This window comes from Chiloscyllium punctatum, chromosome 6 (assembly GCF_047496795.1).
Source record: "Chiloscyllium punctatum isolate Juve2018m chromosome 6, sChiPun1.3, whole genome shotgun sequence".
Taxonomy (NCBI): Eukaryota; Metazoa; Chordata; class Chondrichthyes; order Orectolobiformes; family Hemiscylliidae; genus Chiloscyllium; species Chiloscyllium punctatum.
The window spans coordinates 33099926-33113485 of record NC_092744.1 but is presented as its reverse complement, the minus strand read 5'-3'; the positions used below and the strand labels follow the sequence as shown (position 1 = coordinate 33113485).

The following is a 13560-nucleotide window of genomic DNA, read 5'->3' as shown; positions in this document are numbered from 1 at the left end:
GGCACTAAACTGTACTAGACCATGGATAAATTTGCAAGAAAGAGATGGAGATAGAGAATTGTATATTGAGATTTTTTTTTCCATTCAGAATCAGCTTACTATATATTGTGAAACAATTGCTTTAACATATTATATGTTGCTTGCTCCAAAATGTTAACAATAAGTCCACTTAATCCATATTTGAATCATTGCGATATAAAACAAGTCATTTTCAGTTGCAAATTTTTGATGTTTCTTTATCAAATGAGAGATACATTAAACTGATGTGTTTTATCTTAATGTTTTCAAATGTCTAAAACTTTGCTTTCTGATTCAGATGTGGATGAATGTTCTCGTAATAAGCATGATTGTGATCGCAATGCTGGATTATGTACTAATACACTGGGCTCCTATACGTGTTCTTGTAAAGAAGGGTATGAAGGCAATGGCTTCATTTGCAAAGGTAATAGTTTCATTCAAAAATCAATGCAATCAATATGGTGATAAACTGTCCTCACTTCATTTCAGATGTTTGCCATATGTTTCAATGAAAATGTATGAAAGTATCTATACATTCAAGTTCTGATTAAATAGTTCAGTTAATTTTATAGACTATTATTTATGTATTAATTATTATTAACATTTGATTGAGTATACAATAATCTGCTGCATTATACATGTTTAATAACACACCTGTGTTAATGCCAGAGTGAGATGTGGCATAATTTTTAAATTAAGTTTATCTTTCACATTTATGTTCACATAATATTGTTTATAAAATTCTGCCTGTAAAGTTATTGCTTGCCAAAAATACAATAAAGAATTAAGCCAAGATTGTGAGTGTATAAATGTTTAAGATTAGATCACACCGTGTGGGAGAATTTTAAGTACGGCTACAATGCAGCACCAGCAGACTTTTGAACATAGAAAGGAAACACTTCATTAGAAGGGTACCAATCCAATGTAATTTATGCCCAAGAGTTGTAAAATATACAGAACATTTTAAGCCTTATTTAGGAATAGCACTTTAAAGATGGTATTTGACCAGGTCAGTGATAAGGGCACCTGCTCTCAGGTAGTTGGGTGGGTTGGAGGCAATAAGCTTATGCTCCATTTGATTGCAAGAGTGGCCTTCTGTTTAGCTGTGTCTTCAACTTCTTTGGCTAGAGGTTACATTGCTGGATTTCACAGGTGACATTTAGGACTACCTCTTTTCCAAATTTGAAGTTTCCTTAATTGTTATTACATAGAAACATAGAGCACAGAAGCAGATCATTCAGCCCATCATGCCCTCCCACCTTTGAGAATTTGTGTACACAGACACCAAAGTCTGTCCAATCACCTTTCCAAAATTATACATTTGAAATTTCCATTGCTTTCCTGTATTAGTCTCCCCAGAGTCTTAATCTTATTCTCCACAATCACCTGATGAAGAAGCAGTGCTCCAAAACTGTGTGCTTCCAAATAAACCTGTTGGTCTATAACCTGGTGTTGTGCGATTTTTAACTTTGTCTCCCCAAAGTGCATCTCACAACATTACACACTCTCTGCATTTTGTCTATTTTGCTATTAAATCAACATTAACCTGGGGCTCCGAATAGCCTACTTGTAAGGGATCACTTTATCAAGTGTTATTATATCTGTTAAATGTATAGATGTGATGTCTAAACCAACATCTAGGTTATTTATAAAATTTGGAGAGACTAATGGATCCAAAATAACTGTGAAGCATCATTCCAATTAGTTTTTGTGTAGTTTTATTATTTCTTTGTCCTCGTACTTTCACAATTTTACAGAATCAGTACCCCATCCCATTGATCTAATTCTTCCTTAAAATCTGATATAAATACAACCATAATTTATATGCTCTTGTATTCAGTTCCCTACATATAAAACTAAAAATTTTATTTGCCTGTTTAGGTTTTTTGACTGGGTTCTGTGTTAGAACATTAAACCTCTCAACCTCTCTGTTTGCATCTTTGTGATAAATCTTGCCATTTGGAAAGAGTTTTATCCAAGATTTCTCCAAAATTTACCACAATATGTTTCATATTCTGCAATTCAGATACAAAAGGAAGAAAATTAAACTTTTTTTTAAAAAAGTAAAAACAGTAGTCAAGTAAACCTATTACGTAAAAAGAGTATTGGGTTGGGGTGGCAAATAGCCCAGAAAATAATATTAAAGAGCAGTTACAAACTTTTCTTCTTGTGGTCCCCTTCAAACATTCTTTGTCATGTGATACTAAGTGGAGTCTCCTTCCTTTTCACTGCCTAGTGGAGAATATTGCCAACAACTGAAGATGCGTCAACACAAAATTACTATTCAATATGATTTTGTGACAATTGTATGACTGCATTTGGTTTTTAAATTACATAATGGGGTGTATTTCTTTTATATGTAGAAAAACGGCTATTTGACTATGGATCAAATGTTGGTGATACAAGACTTTATGGAAGCACACGTGATTTTAACTCTCCAATCATCAGCATCCCATCTGGTTTTCCTTTTGATGATGCATTTTACTACAGATTATATGTACGTTCAAGATCTTTATTTTAATGGTTTATTTCTGAGTATAACCTGCTTTGGTGTTCACTAGCGGCACGGTGGCACAGTGGTTAGCACTGCTGCCTCATAGTGCCGGAGACCCGGGTTCAATTCCCGCCTCAACTTCCCGGGGAGTTTGCACGTTCTCCCCGTGTCTGCGTGGGTTTCCTCCGGGTGCTCCGGTTTCCTCCCACAGTCCAAAGATGTGTAGGTCAGGTGAATTGGCCATGCTAAATTGCCCGTAGTGTTAGGTAAGGGGTAAATGTAGGGGTATGGGTGGGTTACGCTTCGGCGGGGCGGTGTGGACTTGTTGGGCCGAAGGGCCTGTTTCCACACTGTAAGTAATCTAATCTAGCATGAAAATTTCTAGAATGCTTAGTTAGACGTTATACTGTGAACATGTTCTACAATTTAAGTGAAAATCAAATTTAATATCAAAACAGTCTGGAAATATAATTTCATGTAATTATTTTCACTCTTGACATATGTGTTTAATAATACTTCATATGTAAAATATACAAGGTCTGATTTTTCCAAAGATTTCTTCATTACGTGAATTGACTCTTCTGGTATTGAGTCATATGGACAATATAAAGAATGTACGTTTGATCAACACTTGGTACAGAAGATGCACAGGGGCATTAATCATTGGTTGAGCCATCCTGGGCTTTGTGGAAAGAAAATTAGTCAGTGCTCCTATTCCAATAAACTGCCTAATACAGGTGTGTCCAATAGGCAGAATGTAGGCAGCTAGGGGTCCATTCCAAGCTGCCGCTGAGCTTCCAAATAAAGGACAAATGGTAGATTCTGGCAGAAGGTGACCCTCCAATCAGAGGCAGTTTTGCAGTCGGCCACAGACTTGATTATTTTCCTAAAAAAAATTTCTCTTTCCCAGTTTTTCACTACCCTGATTCATTAGTTATACAGCTTCCCTGATTGACCATTCAATCAGGGCAATCTGGTTAATCAGGGATTCCAAAGATATGCTCAAAGTTGTCTCTTACTGAATTGCATTTCAGAATTTCAAGGCAAAATGTTGGCTAGGGAGCTAATTTTACTGGTAGGAATGGAAGTCTTTGGAAGGCAAAGCCCATGTTGCCAGTTACATGCATTCAAAACAGGCAAGGTAAGAGGGAGATTGGGAAAGGATGGATAAGATGGATGGGACAGGATAGGGAAGAGAGAGGAGGGTAGGATAGGCCAGAGAGAGGTGGGAGGGAGGAAGGTTATCGATAGAGAGGGAAGGAGTGAGGTAAAAGGGGTGGAGACAAAAATAAATCATATTGTCAATATTTCATATAGTTTTCTAGACCTCTATTCACTCCTTAAAATTTCTTACCTTTGAAAATTGTTGTCCACTGCTTTGAAAACATGAGGGAAAATTGAAAATAAACTGAAAGGAAAAAAAGACAATGGGTAAATTTAACTGGGAATGAGCTCATTAAATTTAAGCGTTGGTTCATAAATGTTTCCTCACTCAGGCTCTAATTAAAATGATTTAAGATACCTCAAACGGATTCAAGTCAGGATTTTAACATACTTAGTCTTATGGTTGTGAGAACAGAATTCCAAGAGGTGAAACCCCATACTTTAAGCCCTGACCTTTCAGTTGACTTACCAATTCCTCCAGACAGAAATTAGTGCAAAATGGACAAAAATGTACCACAACAACAGCAGTGAATAGCAGAATTGCTAGGTTTTTAAATAACCTTCCACCATAAGCATTTCTTTGTCAAAAATGCCTTATCCGAGTTCCTCCTGGAAATCACTAAGTCATTTCCACCAAGAATTCAGTCTTCATCAAAGTTCACTTACAATTGTTAAAACGTTAATTCAAATTTGGACTGGTGTCTTTTATATGAGCAATAAAACTTAAAGGATTTTAAGTGGTCACTCAAAAGGTTAAAATTGCACCTATGGCAATCTAACTATTACCTGTTTCATTTCAATTAATCAGAGGTATATAATCCATGTTTTCCCATTGAAGCTAAAAAAACTGAATTGTATCATAACCTATCTTTATTTAGTTTTCAGATAATGGACTGATTATATTTCAACGAAACATTGAGTATCTGCAGTATACATACTCAAGTCCATTCTGGGCATTCAGGAGTTACTTTTATGGAGTTCCACCAATGATTGCTGTTTTCTGGGATGATGCAGATTTGAGAAGAGGTATAGGATCCATTTACTACCAGGTAAGGAGGATTAGATCCTTGCCATAGAAACATATCTTATAACCGCTGTTGTAACTTGTATCTCAATGTATCTTTCAAATTGCGCATGTTTGAAATATCTTAACATTAAAACTAAGAAAAATCAAATCTTTTCATGATACAAGATAATTTAAACAATCTATTTCTAATCAGCATGAAATTATCATTCTTTTTTCCCAGGCTAACTGAAAACTTTCCTATCTCTTTACGTAGATGTTAGCAGAGATCTGGAAGCAATGACTTCCTAATAATGTTGTTATAATATTGAACCCTAATTTCAGCCCCACCTTTACAAGGCAAGCAACTCTTAAGAATTATTCACTATGAGTTCATTTGCAACCTGACATGACAAGATCTTTATCACAAACCTTTGGTTTTTCCATAAGAGCCAAATGTTGGCCATTCCTCTTTGCATGGTCCAATATATTCCACTGTCTAACATCATCAGCCCTTTAATGTTGCTGTTGCACACCTTGCAATGAGTGAGCCCATGGCCTCATTGAGGTAGGGAACCTTTTGGTCATATTAAGTTGAATTTAAATCATAAAATTAGCCTTCTAAGCTGATATACAACAATATGAAACAAATGCTCAGAAGCTTAATGAAAGCTGATGAAATCAGAATCATCTGCTGACTACCTAATTTGCCCATGACAGTTAGTGAGTGTTAGTGTTGGAAGGTTTACAGCTAAAAGGCAAGTCTTTCATCAGCCACTGTCCAGCCATTCTGGGGAGCAATTCTAGTGATGTCATTATTGTTTAACAGAAATTGTCATCACACAAGTCCTTCCAAAAAAGAGTTATCTGCCTAATTTTATTTTATGGCTAATTTATTAAAAGAAAAGGAGGTGATAGTTTTTTGGCTAAGTGTAAGTTGAGTTTTTTTGAAGGAATTCCCCTTTTTCTTCCCAAACTTTCTCACCAAACTCACCTCATTAGTTAATTACTCTGCCAGACTGGCATCCCTCGTGTCATAGAGTCATAGAGATGTACAGCATGGAAACAGACCCTTCGGTGCAACCCGTCCATGCCGACCAGATATCCCAACCCAATCTAGTCCCACCTGCCAGCACCCGGCCCATATCCCTCCAAACCCTTCCTATTCATATACCTATCCAAATGCCTCCTAAATGTTGCAATTATGAGGCTCAATATTAAAATGTTGAGATGCAATTGTGTAACATGCCATCATCCCAATTCATTGACAACTTGTCACTGCCCAGTGAGAAACTCACCACACTGCTTGACAAATGTATAAGCCATGCAACAAATTGCTCCTGATGTGGAGATGGGTCTTGCCTGATTTCTCAGCCATTTACATCACAGATTTCACCATAACCCATGTCACTCAGACTACGATAATGTTCTGCCCAAAGCCAAGAAAATTTCTAGGTTCTGCCATTGCAAAATATTGTCAATGATTAGTTCTGAGGAAAGGTAATCAACCTAAATGTTGTCTTGGTTTCTCTATCTACTATGCCTGATTTGCTATGTGTTTCCAGCATTTTCTGTTGCTAATAGTTATTGCACTGTACCATATTTGGCATAACATATATAAATTGTTACTAATCAATTCCAAACAGTTAGCAGTTTTGCAGAACTAATGCGGCAAGAAATATATACCAGGCAAAGGAAAACTAACATCTGCATTTTTTTCAGGTGTTTGATTTTCAAGTCCGGACTGATTCTTTCAGTAGGAATTTCCAGGATGACATTAAAACACGAGTGAATTCTTACTATGGTTCAGAGCTTGAGAGTGTAACCTTCATGCCTAAGTGGGCACTCAAGATCACCTGGGAAAATGTCCTTCCGTTTTCTGGATATATGAACTCAGATTCTAGGGCTGTATGTATTTATTAACTCGCCATTACAATGTAAATTTCTCTTTGCCTGTCACGTTGCACATTGATCTTTGTAAAATCCTTTGAAACACGTCCTTTAAGTTGTAATAAGGTGCCTGCCAGTTTTGAAATGCTCGAAAGTCTTGTGCCTATCAGAATTTCAAGGTACTGAACCCCAGCCATATTCCCCTAAACTGATTTAGTTAAGTTTAGAAGGCCTAGTCTTCGATGAAGCCAAGATTTTGTTCCTCTGATGACCGATATGCATCACCATTCATCATGCCAGTTTACCACAGAAATGTCAGGTCCTCTTTCAATTAAACCGTGTCTGATGGTCCATTCTGATCCAATACATGTGGAATTTTTCACACACATAAATTAATTGTGATATGAATTAAAATACTTTTCATTGAACTCACGTTACATTAGGTACTGCTCATTTTTACATAAATCAATAGTTATAGATCCAATTTTTGCCCTGGCAAAAATGCTAGAATTTGTTAGGGATTATGGGTCTTAGCTCTGGCTCTCTCCTGTATCTGGGGTAGCAATGGCTCATACCTGTATGGCTCCAAGAGGCTACTGACCATTTAACTGCCCAGTTGCCTCATTGAAGTGGCATTTTAGTGCCCTCAGATTGTGGAGCCAGGAATCTGGAGATTACACCAGGTAAGGGAGGTGCAATTCTTTTGGGTCACAAGACTCCTTTGGAGAGCTGAGGTACAACTGTGGGTAAGATCCCAGGATATCTTAGCAGTAGAGTGAACAAAGACTCTTTCTGTATAGGATGGGAAGCATCTGGTATCTTTGGGTGTGAGGGTCAGGAATCCTTGTGCCAAGAGCGCCATGGGAAGTTCACTGTGGCAAAGATGATGTATAAATGGTGCATAAACACCTTGGCCAGTCTGTCAAAATTAAATGACAACCTGTCATCAAGTGTCAACAAATGTCAATCTGTCAAGGGATTCTTAAAAATCTCAAAGTGTGGGGGTTATCTTGAAAAAGAAACTGAACTTGGCCAGCCTTACAAGAGCTGTGGCTGCAAGTGCAGGTCAGAGGCTTGGAATTGCGCAGCAAGTAAATCACCTATTGGCTCCTCAAAACCAGTCCACCATTTACGAGGTCCAAATCAGCAGTGAGATAGAACACTCTCCACTTGTGTGAATTATCACAGATCTAACGGTAGCTAAAAAGTTAAACACCATGTGGGACAAAGCAGCCTGCTTGATTGCTGCTCTCTCCAGAATCTCCCATGTTCATTCTCTCCACAGTGGCAGTAGTGTGCACCACCTACAAGTTGCTCCATAGCAATACACCAAAACTCCTTCGTCAGAATCTTCCAAACCTTCAATATCTATTACCTAGAAGGATAAACACAGCAGTTAGATGGAAATACCACCAGCTGCAAGTTCCCATCCGAGCCATATTTCTGGCTGACTTCGAGCTGTATGGTGGTGGGTCAAAATCCTACAGCTTCTTAACTCCAGTACAGGTGTGCCTACACCACACAGACTGCAGTGATTCAGGAAGGCAGTTCACCACCTTTTCAAGAGCAATTAGAGATAGGCAATAAATGCTGGCTCAGCCAATGAAACCCACACCCATTAATGGATATTTGAAAAAATGAATGGAAGTGTTCTCAAACAGTGAGAATGCAGTATAGGAATTTAATAGATCCATATATTTTCTTCGGTGTGTATGTGATTGTGGATTTCTTTACTTGGTCAAGGTGTTGGGTGGAAGATAAGTTAGCAGTGAGTATCAGAGCTGAAAAAGATTGTGGGAATGATTGGACATATCTGGGCAAGTGCACCATTAAATAATAGCATTGAGTGACATGAGGTACTAGGTGTCATTGGGAATAGCTAAATGGACATTTGTTGACATGGAGTTATGCGAGGGACGATGGGGTTAGCTTCAGGTCATAGGTTGGCGTAGATGGTGCATAGTAAATGAGTGAATGAGAACACAAGGGATATTTTCTGTTTAAATGTTTAAACTTCGCTGACAGTGCTGGAGTCCCCAGATAGGCATTTTGATTAGACCATCTCAGTCACTAAGGGGCTTCTCATCACTTTTTGCTTGACTTTTAATCCACCCTGGATGGAAATTCCAAAAGCAGTCGGCCATTTTTACAGTCAGACTTAAAAAGTGGGGATATCTCCAGACTGCATCCTGACCCAGGAATACAAAAATCAGGACAATACCTACGTTAAAAGTAAAGTACACTATAGTTTTGAATATTTTCTCCCTTAGTCATAATGACATTGAGGTAGAGAGATAGAATTATTGTGTCGAGATACAATCTGACATAAACACATGCAGCTGCTTTTAATATAAACATTGAATTATTTCCAGTGTTTTATTTCTTACTATGATTTTTCTTCTGCTGAATCTTATTTTTCTTTGAAATTTTAATTGTGCTTTTCCACCTTAATTGTATACAAATTTGAGTTTTTCTTTTTCAGACCAATACTTACCAGGCAGTCCTAACAACAGATGGCATCTTTTCCTTCTGTTTAATTCAATTCAAAGATGGTGGAATGAACTGGCAATATTACTTAAGGCCTTACTACAGAAACTATGCTCTCATGGGCTATTATAGGTAATTACGACTGAGTTTGTGCTGTACTTTTAAATAGAGATTTCTAAGGTAATTGTTTCAAATATTGGCAGGATCTTCCCAGGCTGTGAATGATGTGGACTATGGTGAGAAATGTGGGAGAATCGCATCGGCTATACAATAAGAATATCCCAGCTTTGGCAAATACTTCCACCTACAATGCCTGAGAGAATTGGCCTCGCGTTGGATGAGAGAGGCACCATTAGAGTATGGCAGGCAATTAATGGAGTGAGTTGTGGATGATCGCACAAGAGAACCTGCTAAACCTTAAACAGACAAAAGCTGTTCATGAAACTCAACAAAAATAACGCTTAGAACAACATGGGAGATTCATCCAATGTTATTTTCTTATAGCAGAATATAGTATTTCACAGCAACAGGTCTTTAAATCTTTAACAGATCTCAACTTTACCCTGCTTACCATTTTTTGTTGTATTTTCCAAACCCTAGACTTTCTTGTATTTATTTCAATTAAATTAAATTAGGTTTATTGTGTATTCACATGGGACAGTGAAAGGTTGACACATCTCCATGTTTGGCACCATCTTAGGTACCTCAATACAGATTCTTAGGTTATTTGAATCTTCTAATGAATGACCTCCCTGGAAATGTATGCTGCACATTTATTAGTCTTAAGGCAAACTAAGGCCAGCAAAAATGGTATGGTAATTATCAAGGGGGAAATTTAATCTATATGTTGATTGGTTGAACCAGGACGGTCAGGGTGGCCGTGAGGAGGAGTTCGTTGAATGTATACAGTCATAGAGATGTACAGCATGGAAACGCACCCTTCTGTCCAACTTGTCCATGTTGACCAGATGTCCTAATCAAATCCATTCCCATTTGCCAGCACTTGGCCCATAACCCTCGAAACCCTTCCTATTCATATACTCGTCCAGGTATTTTTTAATGCTGTAATCGTACCAGCCTCCACCACTTCCTCATTTCATATATGCACCACCCTCTGCATGAAAAGGTTGCCCCTTAGGTCCCTTTTATATCTTTCCCCTCTCACCCTAAGTCTATGTCATCTGATTCTGGACTCTCACACCAGGGAAAAGACCTTGACTATTTACCCTATCCATGCCCCTCATGATTACATAAACTAATATAAGGTCACCCCCCAGCTTCCGATGGTCCAGGGAAAACAGCCTCAGCTTAATCAGTCTCTCCCTCCAGCTCATATTCCCCCAACTGTAGCATCATCCTCGTAAATCTTTTCTGAACCCTTTCAAGTTTCACAACATCCTCCCAACAGGAGAGAGACAAGAATTGCACTTAATATTCCAAAAGTGGCCTCACTAATGTCCTGTACAGTTGCAACATGACCTCCCAACTCCTATACTCAATGCTCGAAAGGAAAGCGTATCAAACAGCTTTTTCTCAATCCTATCTACTTGAAATCCACTTCCAAGGAATTATGAACCTGGACTCCAAGGTCTCTTTGTTCAGAAACACTGCTGAACAAAGCCCTGCTCTGATTTGCCTTACCAAAATGCAGCACCTCACATTTATCTAAATTAAACTCCACCTGCCACTCATCAGCCCATTGGCTTATCCAATCAAGGTCCTTTTGTAATCTGAGGTAACCTTATTTGCTGTCCACTATACCTCTAATTTTGATGTCATCTGCAAACTTACTAACTAGACCTCCTATGTTCAGTCAGTCCTAACAACTGATAGTTTATATAAATGACGAAAAGCAGTGGACCTAGCACTGATCCTTGTGGCACAACACTGGTCACATTTTGAAAAACAACCCTCCACCACCACCCTCTGTCTTCTACCTTTGAGCCAGTTCTGCATCCAAATGGCTAGTTCTCCCTGTAATCCATGAGATCTAACCTTGCTAACCAGTCTACCATGAGGAACCTTGTCGAATGCCCTACTGATGTCCACATAGATCACATCCGCCAGTCTGCCCTCATCAAACCTTTTTGGTTCTTCTTCAAAAAACTCAGTCAAATTCATGAGACGTGATTTCTAATGCACAAAGCCATGTTGACTATCCCAATCAGTCCTTGCCTTTCTGAATCCATGTAAATCCTACCCCTCACGATTCCCTCCAACAACTTACCCACCACCAATGTAAGGCTCACCGGTCTATAGTTCGCTGGCTGTTCCTTACCACCATTCTTAAATAGTGGCATCACATTAGCCAACCTCCAGTCTTGCAGCACCTCACCTGTGACTATTGATGATACAAATATCTGAGCAAAGGGCCCAGCAATCACATCCTTGGCATCCAATAGGGCTCTAGACATGTTTTCTTGAACATTATGAAATGGAACCAATGAAGGAGCAAGCTGTCCTAGATCTGGTCCTGTGTAATGAAACAGAAATAATTAACGATGTCTTAGTTGGGATCCTCTTGGAAGGAGTGATCACAATATGGTTGAATTTAGAATACAGATGGAAGGTGCAAAGCTAAAATCCAATACCAGGGCCCTGTGCTTAAACAAGAGAGACTACAATAGGATGAGGGAGGAGTTAGCTAAAGTAGATTGGAAACAAAGACTTATGGTGGGACAGTTGATGAGCAGTTGATTGACTCTCAAAGCAATTTTTCAAAGTTCTCAGCAAAGTATATACAGGTAAACAACCTTTTATCCAAAATTCCGAAATCCGAAAAGCTCTGAAATCCGAAGCCTTTCTCATGAAGTTTTTTCTCCATTATGACATTGTTTGGCATGCGAACAGTTAACCCAACTCCACACCCAGTCGATGCATGTCACTCAGATGTGATGTGGGTGGGCATGGCCCAGCACTAGCAGGCCTCCATTCTGTCTCAGGGCCCATAGTACTCACGGTGAGTCTGCTGCTCGGTAAGATTTTTTAAAAATTTCACCGTCAAGCTGTCACTTATTCCAAAATTCAAAAACTTCCAAATTCTGAAAACTATCTGGTCCCGAGTGTTTTGGATAAAGGATTGTGTACCTGTACCAGTGAAAATAAAGGACTGCAGAAAAAGGGGTAATCTGCCATGTCTGAGGAAATAAAGGAGACTATCAAATTAAAAGAGAAGGCAAACAAAGTGGCCAAGATCAGCTGGAAAATAAAAGATTGGGGAAATCTTAAAGGTGAACAGAAAGCCAAAAAAAGCTATAAAAGAAAGTAAGATAAATCATGAGAAAAAAAGTAGCTCAGAATATAAAGACAGTAAGCAAAAGTTTGCACTAAATGTAAAAGAAAATAGAGTGGCTTAAGTAAACATTAGTCTTTTAGTTAAATATCACACAACACCAGGTTATAGTCCAACAGACGTAATTGGAAGCACACTATCTTTCGGAGCGACGCTCCTTCATCAGGTGACAGTGGAGGGCTCGATCATAACACAGAATTTATAGCAAAAATTTGCAGTGTGATGTAACTGAAATTATACGTTGAAAAATTGATTGTCTGTTAAGCCATTGACAATCAAAAATTGACAATCAATTTTTCAATGTATAATTTCAGTTACATCACACTGTAAATTTTTGCTATAAATTCTGTGTTACGATTGAGCCCTCCACTATCACCTGATGAAGAAGCGTCGCTCCGAAAGCTAATGTACTTCCTATTAAACCTGTTGGACTATAACCTGGTGTTGTGTGATTTTTAACTTTGTACACCCCAGTCCAACACCGGCATCTCCAAATTTTGGTCTTTTAGAGGAAGGGGGATTTATTAATGGGATATGATGAAATGGCCGAGGCATTGAACAGGTATTTTGTGTCAGTCTTCACAATAAAGAACACTAATAAAATGCCAGTAATTGATAAAGAGACAAAGGTTGGTGAGGACCTGGAAACAATCATTATTATAGAAGATGTGGTGTTGGGAAAGCTAATGGAGCTAAGGATAGACAAGTCTCCTAGCCTTGATGGAAGGCATCCCAGGGTGCTAAATGAGATGGCGGGAAAAATGCTAAGTGCACTAGTGGTATTTTTCCAAAATTCGCTGGACTCTGGGGCAGATGTGATGCCATTGTTTAAAAAAGGAGGTAGATAGAAGGTGTGAAATATAGAACAGTGAGCTTAACTTCTGTAGTGGGGAAGATGTTGAGTTTTTTTATCAAGGAAGAAATAGCAAGGTATCTCATAGAGTCGTAGAGTCATAGAGATGTACAGTATGGAAACAGACCCTTCAGTCCAATATGTCTATGCCAACCAGATATCGCAACCCAAGCTAGTCCCACCTACCAGCACCCAGCCCATATCCCTCCAAACCCTTCCTATTCATAAACACATCCAGATGCCTTTTAAATGTTGCAATTGTACCAGCCTCCACCACTTCCTTTGGCAGCTCATTCCATACACGTACCACTCTCTGTGTGAAAAAGTTGCCCCGTAGGTCTCTTTTATATCTTTACCCT

General features: G+C 38.6%; 1 protein-coding gene across 22 annotated transcripts in view; it reads left to right on the top strand.

Annotated features, from left to right (window-relative positions):
* Positions 1–13560, top strand: part of LOC140478847 (uncharacterized) — a 352643-nt gene that overhangs the window by 164218 nt on the left and 174865 nt on the right. For all 22 annotated transcript variants that reach the window (XM_072572342.1, XM_072572329.1, XM_072572328.1 and 19 more), the window contains 5 exons: positions 317–442; positions 2382–2515; positions 4555–4725; positions 6402–6587; positions 9052–9188. In XM_072572342.1, coding sequence (XP_072428443.1) covers positions 317–442; positions 2382–2515; positions 4555–4725; positions 6402–6587; positions 9052–9188 — 754 coding nt within the window. The remainder of the gene's footprint in view (positions 1–316; positions 443–2381; positions 2516–4554; positions 4726–6401; positions 6588–9051; positions 9189–13560) is intronic.